This window comes from Apodemus sylvaticus, chromosome 14 (genome assembly GCF_947179515.1).
Source record: "Apodemus sylvaticus chromosome 14, mApoSyl1.1, whole genome shotgun sequence".
In the NCBI taxonomy this organism is placed as follows: Eukaryota; Metazoa; Chordata; class Mammalia; order Rodentia; family Muridae; genus Apodemus; species Apodemus sylvaticus.
Genome location: NC_067485.1, coordinates 39,714,826 through 39,730,027, shown reverse-complemented (window position 1 = coordinate 39,730,027; position 15,202 = coordinate 39,714,826). Strand labels below are relative to the sequence as shown.

General features: G+C 35.2%; 1 protein-coding gene across 1 annotated transcript; it reads left to right on the top strand.

Moving 5' to 3' along the window:
- The first annotated feature begins 914 nt into the window (after window positions 1-914).
- LOC127664352 (prolactin-3B1-like) lies at window positions 915-7,792 on the top strand. The gene is made up of 5 exons (XM_052156219.1): window positions 915-948; window positions 1,983-2,140; window positions 4,320-4,415; window positions 6,311-6,490; window positions 7,604-7,792. The coding sequence occupies exons 1-5, from the start codon at window positions 915-917 to the stop codon at window positions 7,790-7,792; spliced, it is 657 nt and encodes a 218-aa protein (XP_052012179.1).
- Window positions 7,793-15,202: the final 7,410 nt, after the last annotated feature.

The following is a 15,202-nucleotide window of genomic DNA, read 5'->3' as shown; positions in this document are numbered from 1 at the left end:
AGTACTTTGTACCAATTATTATCAACAAACATCATTACTCAGCTACCTGGTAAAGCGATCAACCACCTGGTAATATGTATATATATGTATTTATATATATATTAAAGTGGCAATGAACTATGTCTGTAAGAAATAGTGTTCTGAAATGATGTTAAGCTAACCATCACAGGATGAGGCAATCTGTAAGGTATATTATAAGATGTTGCAAAAAACATGTTTCTGAGGTCATAGGCACCATCTATGTGAGAATCATCAGCTTTTGTAAAGTACATATCATATGGTTATCAAAGTACTTATTAAGCATGGGTTCCTCTGCATACTTAATGTTGGAACAGTATATTTTATAAAAAAGAAATGTTTGATAATGTTTGCTGATTACAGACAGAAATTCATCTTTTAATTAAATGCCAAGAATAATGGAATGTTGCTGTGATGTGCCAACCCAAAGCTAAAATAGAACTTATGGAGGGCTTTTGTTACCACCTGAAACATGTAGGGGAATTAACAGATGGTAGGAACAGGAGAGAGAATATAGAACCTTGATCTGGAGAAAAGGTTTAAGGAAATATATTTTCCAACTTACCTAGTTCTGAGTCACTATGGAACCGAGATGACTTTTGTGATTTCTGAACTAATTTGAACCCTGGACACTCTTGCACACGGCAAAACAATTCATACAGAAACAGGACTGTGACGAGAGTAAGGAATATTTTTATACTTCCTACAGGGATATAATCTAGGAACCTTTACCTTGACAAAACACATACTTCCCTCTGCCTGGTGACCTGCATGACCTTGGAGAGGATCTGTTAGTATATATGGGAGGCGAAGAGCTGAGGCAAGGCAGCACTCGGAGAACAGCAGCCTTCTGGTGTTGTCAGCACTTCGAGAGAGAGAGAGAGAACTCCTCAGAGATGCAGCCGTCTTTGATTCACCCATGCTCCTTCTGTAAGTAGCTCTGCAGCCACACACTGCTTCATTACTATACTTTTTGTCGATGGTGGTTTGAATAGAATACAATCTTTGCTGCTTTTAGTCTTGTAGTATTTGGAGAACTGTTGCTTTCTGTGACTAACCAAGATATAAGTCCACATTGAACTGAGCATTAGAATTTTGTCAGGAGTTGCTGAATCAGCTCTGAGATCAGTGGCTCTCTAGGGGCATCTACCTTGTCTGAGGAAAGTCGCAAATGCTAAGTCCATAGACACTTTGCATTTCCTTACTCTTTTAATTTTTTTTTGTTTGACACAAGGACAAAAATGGACACAGTTACAAGTTTCAATTTTACATCCACTTATAACGTTCTTCCCTACCATTGAAGAAAACAAGAAACGAGACGGCAAAAAATGATATTGTTGCTGAAATTGAGAAGCTGACCTTCATTAAGAACATAGAATTCAATGGTTTATTTGTGCTAGTCACCGAAAGAAGCAGTATCATTATAGGATGTGAGGGCCTAGATCCTTCTCTGCTCACATAATTCTACTTGAGGAACAGCTGGCTTCTAGAACCTTAAATAGACAATGACAGTAGATTTATGACTACCAATTTAGTATGTGCAATAAATGGCAAATAGAAAAGGCCTAATTTAATGAGTCACCTCAAGTTTCAAATGGCATTTGCAAGAAATATCAATTAATGAACTGATTAAATTTATTTAATGAAATGATGAGTGGACAAATGTCCCAAATCTTTAAAGCACACAGAGAATGGCTTGGGGATTCCATCTCGGGATTTATCTCAGCTAAAAATATTTACAAATTGAGAAGTTATGCTAAGGCAAACCCAAGCTGAGGAAATTCTCCTACTTCTTAATATGTGTGAGAGACATGCCTACTCACCTATACTTTCTTACTGGGTAAAGTGATTTCAGATTCCATCTATATAGAATCAAGTATTGTAGCACAGAAAACTTTGGACAGACAATATATCCTCCACAGTGTCATTTGGATAGGTGATTTCAGTGTCATTTCTCTTTATAGCTGGAGCACTCCTTTTGCTGGCAGTGTCTAACCTGCTTCTTTGGGAGGAGGTGGCTTCCTTACCGAATTATGGAGTGTCCACTGAAAGCCTATATGAACGTGTGATTAGGTGGTCACACTACACCCATGGTCTTGCCTCAAATGTGTTCATGGAATTTGTAAGTACTTCTGTTATCTATCTATCTATCTATCTATCTATCTATCTATCTATCTACTTATCTATTTATCAATCTATCATCTACACATCTATTTATATTATTAATTTTTCTCTCATATATTACATCCTGAACTCAGTTACCCCTCCTTTCCTCCACCTTCCATTTCCTCCATCACCCCGCCACCATTACCATCTATTCCTTTCAGATTCGCTCCTCCTCAGGTTCACTTCAGAAAAGGTCAGGCCTCCCAGGTATATTAACCAAACATGTCATATCAAGTTCCAATAAGATTAGGCATCTCTGCACATATTAAAGTTGAACAGGGCAATCCAATAGCAATCCAAGTCTCCTGAATCAGGCAAAACTGTCAGAAATAATCCCTGCTCCCTCTGTTAGAAATCTCTCTCTCTCTCTCTCTCTCTCTCTCCCTCTCTCTCTCTCACACACACACACACACACACACACACACACACACACACACATACACACGCACACACACACACACACACACACACACACACACAAAACCCAAGCTACTCATATATGACATATATACAGAGTGCCCAGGTTTAGAATCCTGCAGTCTCCCTGATTGTCAGTTCAGTCTCAGTGAGCCCCTGTCCATATTTGTTGATTTTGTGGATTTTATTGTGGTGTCCTTGACCTGGTTTCTATTCCAAAGGAGCAATCATCAAACCCTACTCATCAAACATGAGCCATCATAAGACAAATTTCAAATGAGATATTAGAAGCGAACAGCAGATATTTTAACAAAGATACAGGGAAGTTTAGTGAAATATGAGACTAGTAAAGAAACTAGTAAATGTTTAATTTTTATTAATGAACTTTTTAAAGCAACATTTTTTGATATGATGTTCAAAAAGCATCATTAAGGTGCCCGGGGAAATTCTGTCTTACCTATGTGGAAATTTTTACTCAGCATTCTGTAGGTTTGTTTTAGAGGAGTTGCCTTGTGATTATTTGTATGAGTATGATAAAATTAAACTATAGAAAACAATGTAAGGAATAAATCTACTCATAAAAACACCAGTGATGAGGGTTGGGTTATTGCGTTTAATATTCTAGTGAGTAGTAGGACAGGTTTTGAAAAAAAACCAATTCTTTATTCTTTGTTGGCATACTTGATTGTGATACAACAAATCAATGAGGATCAAACAAAGAAACCTCCATGCCAAATTGGAAACATGGAACATATATCTTCAGATTTGCTGTGGATAAATATCCTCCTAGCCATGTTCATTCTATATTGCATATTCTACATTCACAATCCTTCAACCGTACAGGACTTTATACACATCTACAAATTTACTGATTGCCAATACTAAAAATGATTTTAAATAATAAATTCCTTCAGTGAATATAATCTTTGATTGACTGATATATACATACTAAATAATACTTTTTAAAATCTTCCTTTATCCATTGGTAAATATTGTCTCAGAATATACCTAGATTTTTTGCTTGTTTGGTATTTTTTGGTTTTCTTTTCTTTTTTTCTTTTTTTTTCCTTTTTTTTCTTTTCTTTTCTTTCTTTTTTTTTTTGTTTTGTTTTGTTTTTGTTTTTCTGTTGCAGAAGACAGGGTTTCTCTCTGAAGCCCTGGCTGTTCTGGAACTCACTCTGTAGACCAGGCTGGTCTCTATCTCAGAAATCTGCCTGCCTCTGCCTCCTAAATGTTGGCATTAAATGCGTGCTCTTTTTTATATAGAATTGTGGACTTTAGAGTAATTGTTTAATTCTACAATGCTTAATTAAATTAAAAAGATAATTGTGTGTCAAAAAGACAAGATATTTTTAACTGTGAAAATACATGCATTATTTTATAGCACTCACCTCAAACCTAAAATCAGTGATGCCTAAATCATCAGTTTTTAGAGTATGTTTATTTTGGTGCTTCATATCTAAACAATATCATTTAGAAAGGGCAAAATAATAGTAAAATAATAAAGAAGGGAAGAGGATTGGAAGTTTAAAAATTAGATTGTTTTTATGATGGGCAGAATGTGTATGTAGGTAGTCTTTAGTTCATTACTGTGTTAATTCTAAATACTTATAAGTTGTTAAAATAATTTAAATTTACAAAATTCGGTTATAATGTGGCCATAAATAATAATGGCCAATAAGTGTCTCTAAGAAATTAAACTTTTCTATTTCTTCCAGGAAGTGAAGTTTGGTAGGACAGCTTGGTCGTATAGCCCCTGCCACACTGCTGCAATCCCTACTCCAGAAAACAGTGAGCAGGTCCACCAGACAAACGTAAGTTTTCCTACTGATCTTCACAAACAATCAAACAAACAAACAAAAACAATAAATAAAGAACCAACCAAACCTGAAATAATATACAGCATACTTGTGCTTTGCGTGGTTACTGGGGCCATAGCAAGTGAGCTAATCTCAGATACAAGAAAAGCAAAGAAGTAACAACAGACAATCATATTTTATGGTTGATAATTTCATTCTAACACAAATACTTCTTTCATATGAGAGCAGGCTAATAAACTGACCATTCAGAGCTCCATTTTTAAATAGCACATTTTCTGTGAGATTATCATTAATATATTCTGAGAAGTTTTAATATGACTTGAATATTCCTGGCTCATTTTACAATTATTTATGCATAGAAGAGTTTCAGATACAGTAGTGTTTTTTGAATAACACTAACCTCTTATCTGGAGAGATATTACTTATTGATCAATGATTTGTCATTTTTTATTTGAAAATGCATCCTACTTTTCTTCATTATCCAATAAGATCTCCATAACTATTCAGCCTCCTCTTATAAGTCAAGTGAAAAGAAGTTTCCTCAACATACATTATATTCCTCTTGATAGTGCTAAGGACCGCACATCTCGGCATAGTTAAAGTATAACTGCTGTAACATCTTCCCTCTTAGTATCTTTCATAACTAAGTGAATATGATTAACATAAATCTTCTTATATGTGTGCTTCTCATGCATGTAATCTAGTTCCTCTCTGTGTGCACTACTAATAACAGAAACCTAAATGCAAACTATTCTCCTGAATAAAATCTGAGTAGAGTAATGACAATGGAAAGAGGAATAGACGGAGGAAGAGTGAGAATTTACTTAGATCTAGAATCCTTGGAAGGCAGTCCATTAACACTAATTCGTATAATCCTCAAGAAGTTATCTAATGCACAGCATTACTAGGACCATAAGGAACTGAGGCTACAAAAAGCTATATAAAGATTTAATCACTTTAATCCTAAATAGAATATGGATCTGAGATTCATCCATCTCAAACTTTTAATCCTAAACCCTAGGCTTCAAAGACTTAGGCAATGGATTTTGCTATCACCATTTGGCCTGCATTTTTCCTTTACATGCTTAACAGGTTTCCTGTAAAATGTCCATGAGATTCCATCAGCACTTCATTTTTCTTTCACTACCAGGACAGTAGCTAACAGACATGGAAGCAAAAACTGTGGATCAGATATAGTATTCGTATATTTCTCAGGAAGTGAGCACATGCTTACAAGGTCAAGATTCCATGTTGAGGTTAATAACGATATTCAGTCATTGTTCTCCAGTACCTGACCAAACAAAGGAGTTCTCTGCTAGAGGAAAGAGGGAAAAGTTATGTATCCTGAGGCCATTATCATTTTGAATGGTTTCTTTTCTTCATTTTACTTCTATTTTAATATTCTACGATGCTATACAGAGGACAATGTATATGTGAATGAGCAATAGGTTAATTAGTATGAAAGTGATTTGTGCCACAGAATCTCTGACAGTAGTGACATCTATTTTTATCTCAACAGAGTCTCATAGATACTTATAATGCTCAGTCAATACCTGCAGTGCTTAGTTTCTCATGGACAAGGGAAGCAGTCAAATAAAAAAAATTTCAGCTGGACTACAAGCAGTAGACTATACAGTGAAAATGAATCATGATCAGTTTTACCTACACCAGAAAATCATTGTTAATGAAAATTACTTTTATTTGAGCAAATTGTAATTTTATGATAGAGTATTATAATTTCTATATTGCACATCATATACTAAGAAAAGTTTCCTAGATTGTTAGTCATAAACAACCTATGCTGGAGTGCAAACCTTCATGCAGCCACCATATGTATCAACCCCTGGTGTATTTCACTATATTAATGAGGTGTTCTTGATTGTTTATAGTCAGAAGACCTTCTGAAAGTGTCCATCACCATTTTACAAGCTTGGGAAGAGCCTATTAAGCACATGGTGGCGGCAGTGGCTTCTCTTCCAAATGTACCTGATACACTGCTGTCAAAAACAAAGGAATTGGAGGAGAGAATGCTAGGGCTTCTGGAGGGATTGAAGACCATATTCAGCAGGGTAAGCCCACTCACACTTTATATTCCTGTCCTTATCTCCTGCATGGAAGAGGTGATTTCGTTAAGGAGAAGTAAATTTTTCAATACTCTATTTCTGAGATAGAAATATATATTTAAATAAATAATATGTAATATAATTATATTATAATAATGCATATGTAATGAATGTAATATGTATAAAATTCAGTAACAGCCTTTCAAATAAGGAGTTGCTATTTATAAATCCAATCTTCCTCAGGATCTTTACTAAGAATCACACATCAAAACTCTCAATAGAGAGTAGATGTTTCTCATAGAAATTTAGAAAGTCACCTCAATAGGTGGAATGGATATCCCCAACTAACACAGATCTGATGACAGTATTAGAACCCCTAAACCTTAACACATTTAAGATATGTTTGATTTGTTCAAAGGTTTGGAACAATGCATTATGTGGATAACTGGTTAAGTTTAGAGAGAGAAAAATAAGAGATTATGGTCCCTAAAACCATAATATGAATGATTCTTAGGAATATGCTAAGAAAATAATAATCCTTTTTACTATCTTTTGACCAAATACACAAATACTGTTCAATGTTCCTATTTTCCATCACTCAGTATACTCCAATATGAGTATATACCAATGATACATCAGAAAACATGTATTCTTATATCATATTTAATTTTAGAGGCCTAGTAATTTTAGAGGCCCAATGCTTTTATAAAACTTGGCTCATATGAATTGCAATCTTTCTGTATACTAATACATTTTCTAACAATTACAATTCAATGTTTTAGAGAATGAGGCTAATAAAGTTGGCTTCAGAATCTACATAAAAATAGAGATATCAAGTAAATATTCCTTAATATCCAAATATTAGGAGGGCAACATTACAGATGTTACAGAAAAGTCTTTAGTGAGTGAAAGATTCTATATTAAGTGAATAGAAATCGAGAAAGATAAATCAGCAATGGAATTTTAAACAATGTTGACCTCTGATCTCTTACTGCACACACATGCTTTTCTGCACATGGTCTGCCAGTGCATATACATACTTACACATTCATATGAAAGAATGCAATGTGTCCAAGTAATACCAATGAAATGAATAATCCCTTTCTCTTCTGTGTTTAGGTTCATCCAGGAGCTGCTGTAAGTGACTATACTTTCTGGTCTGAATGGTCAGATTTGCAGTCATCTGATGAATCCACTAAGTACAATGCTCTTAAAACCTTAAGTCGGTGTGTGCGCAGGGATACGCATAAGGTTGATAATTATCTCAAGGTCTTGAAGTGCCGCGATGTTCATAACAACAACTGCTGAGCATCCATCCCTGTCCTCTATCTCTGAGAAGGTCCTTCAGGATCAAGACCTTCAAAGCCCCAATGAATCTCTCCCTCTTTGGTGCCTTTCTAGATTTAGTTATTACTTTACTCAAAAATAAACCGATTCTTTGCAAATGCTAAATTTGAAATGAAGATTTGTCAATGTTTCATGGGCATGTAATATAAAATTTAGTAATTGTTTCATGGCATTCATATCAAACATTATTCACAAATATGTTTAGTTTACAAAAGTTGAGTGAGTACTGGTATTGGTTAGAATGAGTGAAGATGAATGAATATATTAGAATCTAAGCAAGAAGTTCCTAATCAATGGGTTCATTTTGACAGGAAGATGGAAGTCTGGGTATATGTTAAGAAAACAAACCACAGGCAATGAGAACTTTCTGAAAGTCACTTGACATACAGCACAATTGTTATACAATTGAACTATCTTTAAACACAGTAAACAGGAATACACACATACACACACACGTACACACATGTACACACACACACACACACACACACACACACTTGTCACATCTAACCTTTTGTTTTCCTTCTATCAAGCATTCTCATATTTTCTCCATCTTCCCATAAAAATTCATGGCCACATTTTCATTAATTTGTATCATATGCATATATATATTACATACATATAATTATTGATAATCCTAAATATATTCTAACATGCATATATATATTATATACATATAAATATAGATAATCCTAAATATATTCTACTTAGTCTGTAGAGTGTTATTTGTTACTGGTATGTATGTCTTCAACATTGAATATTTGATATTAAATAACAAATTGGTCTGCATTTACTTGGGGAACAAATTTATCTAACCCCCAATTTTAACTAGTTGCCTGCAGTTCTTGGTCCAGACTAGATACCTTTTTAAATAATCATCAGGCTATTAAGATACATGCATGAAGTATCTATTAATTTTTCTAATCAGTATTCAATCTTAAGTCTCTCTATTGGCAGCTTAGATAGATTCTGCATATTTCATGGCTCTAAATTATTAGTCTAATAATAACTCATCTCATATTTAAGCTTTTTGATACCCTCTTCTCATGGTACAGTTATTAATATCAGGGAATACAAATTCCATTGGTTCTTAGGATGTTTCTGTCTTTTATCTTTTTTAAATAACTGTGCTCTGCCTTTCTCGGGTCTCATTAGATAAGGCTAAGTGACAAACTTGTATTATTACATAGGTCATAAATAAAGTGACTAAGGCTCAACTTAAATTCCTTAGAAAAACATGTGTTTCTCTTGTGGGCAGACTATTATACTCCAAGAACAACCAGTGTCCATACATAAAAACACAGTTCTTTATCAGGGGATTTGCCCTGGTGAGGCTCTGTTCTCTTCTCTTCAATGCCTACACTCTTCATATCTTGATTAGCTTCTGCTGAAGTAAAAATTAGAAGTGCTTCATATTAACTAATGAAGAATATAATATGACAGGTCTCTGCAGCAGTAGGATAACAGCTGTATTGGATCACTGTTGACCTCTTCCTTGACTCGCTAAATAGTGTCCTTCTCCACTGTTATTATAGACCCAAGTAGGACCAGGAAGTCAAATAAGTGTTTGCATTCACCAAGAAAATGCATACTTTTCATCCAATCCTTTTTACTCTCAAATTTATTTTTTCCTATTGATAATAATCTGAGAGAAAATTGCTCTCTACCTCTTACAATAATGCTCACATAAATGAAAATAACTAATATTCTAGTTATTCAACCTGAAGAGAAAGTATTGTTTTAAGGTCATTCAACTTGTTTACTACCCCTGAGCAATCTAGGATATAGCCTAATCTCACTGATTTATTTTAGTCTTCCTAAGCTTAGGAACTGCCAGTCCATCTTCTCATAATTTAAAATGTGTTTTACATGTATTATAGACAGCAGATTGTGAATAAAGACACAGTGAACATGTTCCTGTACATGAAATAAAATTTAAAAAATATTTGTGCAATATAAATTAAAAGTGGGGTAGAAAGGTAGGAATAGAAAAAATGAATCAGTAATAAACATGGTATAAAAGATAAAACCTTCAGGTGAGTTTAGGAAGTGGTCATGCACTTGGATGCATTTGTATTTGCATTGGAGACTAGAAGTTGATGACTTATGTCTTCCTCTACTTAACTTACATGTTAATGAATTTCATTTGTCAATTCCTGAACATATATTATATGCTCTAATAATTTTATTCCCCATTTTAATATACTGATGCCCTCTCCAACTTTTCTCCTTCCTTAACCTGTGAGCCTCCTTTTATTCTCTTATATTACAAGTATCATATTTTCAAAGTTGGTATAAATTTTATTCTCTAATGGAAACCTACTCCCACCACTTACTTCCCATTTGCTCTTCAGAAACGGACACAATAAAATCAAGAGGTACAATTACTTTTTAACTAAATGTACATGTACTTTGTATTCATATGTTTTGCTGGCATTTTCCAGAAATGATAAAATAGTATTAACATAAGCAAAATATAAACAAAAGGATTTCATCAAATGTTTTCAGTCAAATGTGTAATATGGTACAACAGAAGAATTTATATTGGCCAGCATTAACAAGTTGTAATTAACTCATCTTCTTTAAAATTTTTGTGGTCATTTTGAAATAAGAATAAAAGCAATCTGTTTATTTACAGCACCAACTTCAATTACTGATACTTTTAAGTTTTCACACTATATATTTTTCTTTTCCATAATTGGATCTATAAACCCTTAATATACTTGTGATGAATCCTTGAAATTGAGCCATTGGTATTATTGCATGGTCATTTGAACTTTAAGAGAGAGGAAGTTGGTACACTGGATAGGAACTTGTGAGTTCATTAATGAATCAAAGTCGGTCTGTCTCTCCTTGTCATTCTTCTCTCTGTTTACCTATCTCTTACTTAGTCTCTCAGCTTGTCACTATTATTATTAAAGACACCTGAAATTGAAAAACTCTTTAAGTTCCCTAAAGTTATATATCACCAGAGAAAGATGACATAGACAGTAGATATGTTTTTTATAAGAGGACATGTTTTTATCAACAACAATCACAAGCAGCAATTTGCCTCTAGAGACATGAAGACAAAAGAAAACAATAAAATTAGACAGTGACATAAACAAATAAAATGACAAGATATTTTCATCATCCTACATTAAATGCAAGGCATGTATTTAATTGAGATGCTCAGTTAACAAAACTGTTTAGAAACATACTTGTGAAGATTGCAATATGACTCAACAGTTAGAGATATTTGCTTCTTATTATGACAAACTGAGTATGATCCCTGGGACCTCCATTATTGGTAAGGTAGAACCTACATTTCCATGATGTTCTCTGACCTCAACAAAAATGGCTGTATATGCATATATGTATTTTTACACACACATAGAGAAACCTGCAATGACATACTGTTGTGAATGCTGTGAGACAGAATTCTTATGTTGAGATACATATCTATTCTCCCTTGAAAGAAAGCCAAAGCAATACAGATAACAATAAAATGTAAGCAAAAGTACAGATATCACTAAACTTCAGCTTGGTAAATGAATTAGTTTTCGTGGTTTTATTTATATGAATTTGGTTGGTGGGTTAATTAAAGGCCCAGAAAGGGTGATTTGACAGATCCATCACCAAAGTCAACCACTAAATGGTGAGAGTGATACATTATCTGGGAGCCACAACCGTACTGCTCAGCCTACAGGAAGCTGGACAGCTTGGAGCATCTCCTTAGCAAGTTTCAGTTGATTTGAACTTCATTCTTTTGGCTGGTGAGCTACTGTTGGTTTTGCATGGGATTTTAGCTGGTCTCAGCTACCTGTTGTCAATTTAACCATTCCCATCTTCTATCATATTGCTTGTATGGTCTCTACTCCTTCCTTGCTGCTAACTGTGCATCTGCTTGCTGCCTCTTTGCAGCTTGATTATAGAGAGAGCGATATTCCACAGTCTATCATTTCCTTAACTCTCAAGAAGAGAGCAACCTAGTGGTTGTTCAGTATTGATGTTCTTACAAAACTGCTTTGAGTCAATTTCTTCATATGAAGCATTTATGCATAATGGAGAGTTTTACCTCCCCTGAGAACATTCTGTTGTTTTACCTTCATATAAACATCCCACTGTGAATCATTATGCTGTTCTTCTTTGCCTCTATATTCTATATCAAATAATGTTTCCATCAGAGAAAACATGTCCACAACACTATCATTTCCTTCAACTCATAATTCCTGCCTTTTCTTTCACAATGGGTACTCAGCTTTGGAGGAGAAAATGTATTAGTTGACAATGATACTCTAACTTTAATGGGCATATTGAGTCCATATATTTTCTTATTTATACTTTTTTACAGAACATGACTGGTGTTTTGTGAAAAAGGGGAAACAAGAAACCACAGCCCCAACACCAATAATTATGTTATTCAAATATATTTGGCTGCAGTAAGAATCTAATCTTACAAATAAAAAATGTTGATAAGCACCTTAGCCTCCATATCATTCTCATTTACTATGGCAATAGCATTTTTTTCTTTGCCTAGGCCTATGAATATCCTATTCATAGGTTTTATCTAAGCTCCCAATAACAGCTGTAAATTTTCACCCATGGAGCTGTCATTAAGACTGTTGAGAATTATGATTTTAAATTTTATTTATTTTAGTTTACATGTATGAGCTTTGACTTGCATGTATCACAGATATATCTGTGAACCACATGTGTGTTTAATGCCTGTCAAAGACAGAAGTTGGTATTGGATCCTCTGGAACTGGAGTTATGGATGGCTGTAAGCCATCATTTTGTTACTGGGAAAGGATACTGGACATTTTAGAAGAACAAATATACTTTGCCACTGAGAAATCCCTCATCAAATACACATTCCTCTGACTGCCTCTGGCATTTAGAACTTTGCAAAAGAAGGTGGCAGCAACAGTGTAGGAGCCAGTCACAATTTCAGACATCAAGGAAATAAGGATTTCCGGATAGAAAAGAGCTGATGTCCTAACAAATTCACAGAGACTCACATGACATCACTGCATAGGTCCAAGCCCCATTGGCTCCACAGACTCCCAGACTGAAAGCTGAAGTGGAGACAAGACCCCATTCCAAATCTACAAGCTATTTTTAGTTGATAACTGCATCCAAATAAAATTAGTCTTCTCCAATAGAGTCTCACTGGACTTACAAACCATACTCAAGGCAGACAACATGCCTAGCAGTAGATAGGTTTAAACAAAATGAAGTTAATGACGTCTTTGGAGGATTTTTTTCTTTTTATTTATTTATTTATTTTTATTTACATTGCAAATGATTTGCCCTTTTCTGGGTCCCCACTCCCCGCAAGTCCCATAAACCCTCTTCCATCCCCCTATTCTTCCATCTAACCCTTCCCACTTCCCTGTTCTGGAATTCCCCTATACTCTTGCACTGAGTCTTTCCAGAACCAGGGCCCACTCCTCCATTCTCTTTGGACATCATTTAATTTGTGGACTATGTCCTGGGTATTCAAAGTTTCTAGGCTAATATCCCCTTATCAGTGAGTGCATACCATGATTGATCTTTTGAGACTGGGTTATCTCACTTAGTATGATGTTCTCCAGCCCCATCCATTTGTCTAAGAATTTCATGAATTCATTGTTTCTAATGGCTGAATAGTATTCCATTGTATAAATATACCACATTTTTTGTATCCATTCCTCCATTGAAGGACATCTAGGTTCTTTCCAGCTTCTGGCTATTACAAATAGGGCTGCTATGAACATAGTGGAGCATGTGTCCTTACTGCATGCTGAAGAATCCTCTGGATATATGCCCAGTAGTGGTATAACAGGGTCCTCAGGAAGTGACATGCCCAGTTTTCTGAGGAACCACCAGACTGACTTCCAAAGTGGTTGCACCATCTTGCAATCCCACCAGCAGTGGAGGAGTGTTCCTCTTTTTCCACATCCTCGCCAACACCTGCTGTCTCCTGAATTTTTGACCTTAGCCATTCTGACTGGTGTGAGGTGAAATCTCAGGGTTGTTTTGATTTGCATTTCCCTAATAATTAATGATGTTGAACATTTCTTAAGGTGTTTCTCAGCTCTCCGAAGTTCTTCATGTGAAAATTCTTTGTTTAGCTCCGTACCCCACTTTTTAATGGGGTTATTTGGATCTCTGGGTTCTACTTTCTTGAGTTCTTTGTATATATTAGATATTAGCCCTCTGTCGGATTTAGGGTTGGAGAAGATTCTTTCCCAGTCTGTTGGTTGACGTTTTGTCCTTTTGACGGTATCCTTTGCCTTACAGAAACTTTGTAGTTTTATGAGGTCCCATTTGTCAATTCTTGATCTTAGAGCATAAGCTATTGGTGTTCTATTCAGGAACTTTTCCCCTGTGCCCATGTCCTCCAGGGTCTTCCCCCGTTTTTTTTTTTTTTCAATTAGTTTCAGTGTGTCAGGTTTTATGTGGAGGTCCTTGATCCATTTGGAGTTAAGCTTGGTACAAGGAGATAAGAATGGATCCATGCGCATTCTTCTGCATGCTGACCTCCAATTGAACCAGCACCATTTGTTGAAAAGACTATCTTTTTTCCACTGGATGCTTTCAGCCCCTTTGTCGAAGACCAAGTGACCATAGGTGTGTTGGTTCATTTTTGGGTCTTCAATCCTATTCCATTGATCCGCTTGCCTGATATTGTACCAATACCATACAGTTTTTATCACTATTGCTCTGTAGTAGAGTTTAAAGTCTGGGATATTGAATCCCCCTGAAGGTCTTTTACTGTTGAGAATAGTTTTAGCTATCCTGGGTTTTTTGTTATTCCAGATGAACTTGAGAATTGCTCTTTCTAGCTCTATGAAGAACTTGGTTGGGATTTTTATGGGAATAGCATTGAATCTGTAGATTGCCTTTGGCAAGATGGCCATTTTAACTATATTAATCCTGCCAATCAACGAGCATGGAAGGTTTTTCCATTTCCTGAGATCTTCTTCGATTTCCTTCTTCAGAGATCTGAAGTTCTTGTCATATAGGTCTTTCACTTGTTTGGTTAGAGTCACCCCAAGATACTTTATGTTGTTTGTAGCTATTGTGAAGGGGGTCATTTCCCTAATTTCTTTCTCAGTCTGTTTATCCTTCGAATATATAAAGGCTACTGATTTGCTTGCGTTAATTTTGTAGCCAGCCACTTTGCTGAAGTTGTTTATCAGCTGTAGGAGTTCTCTAGTAGAGTTTTTAGGGTCACTTAAGTATACGATCATATCATCTGCAAATAGTGATAATTGGACTTCTTCCTTTCCAATTTGTATCCCTTTGACTTCCTTCTGTTGTCTAATTGCTCTAGCTAGGACTTCAAGAACTATATTGAAAAGATATTGAGAGAGGGGGCAGCCTTGTCTAGTCCCTGATTTTAGT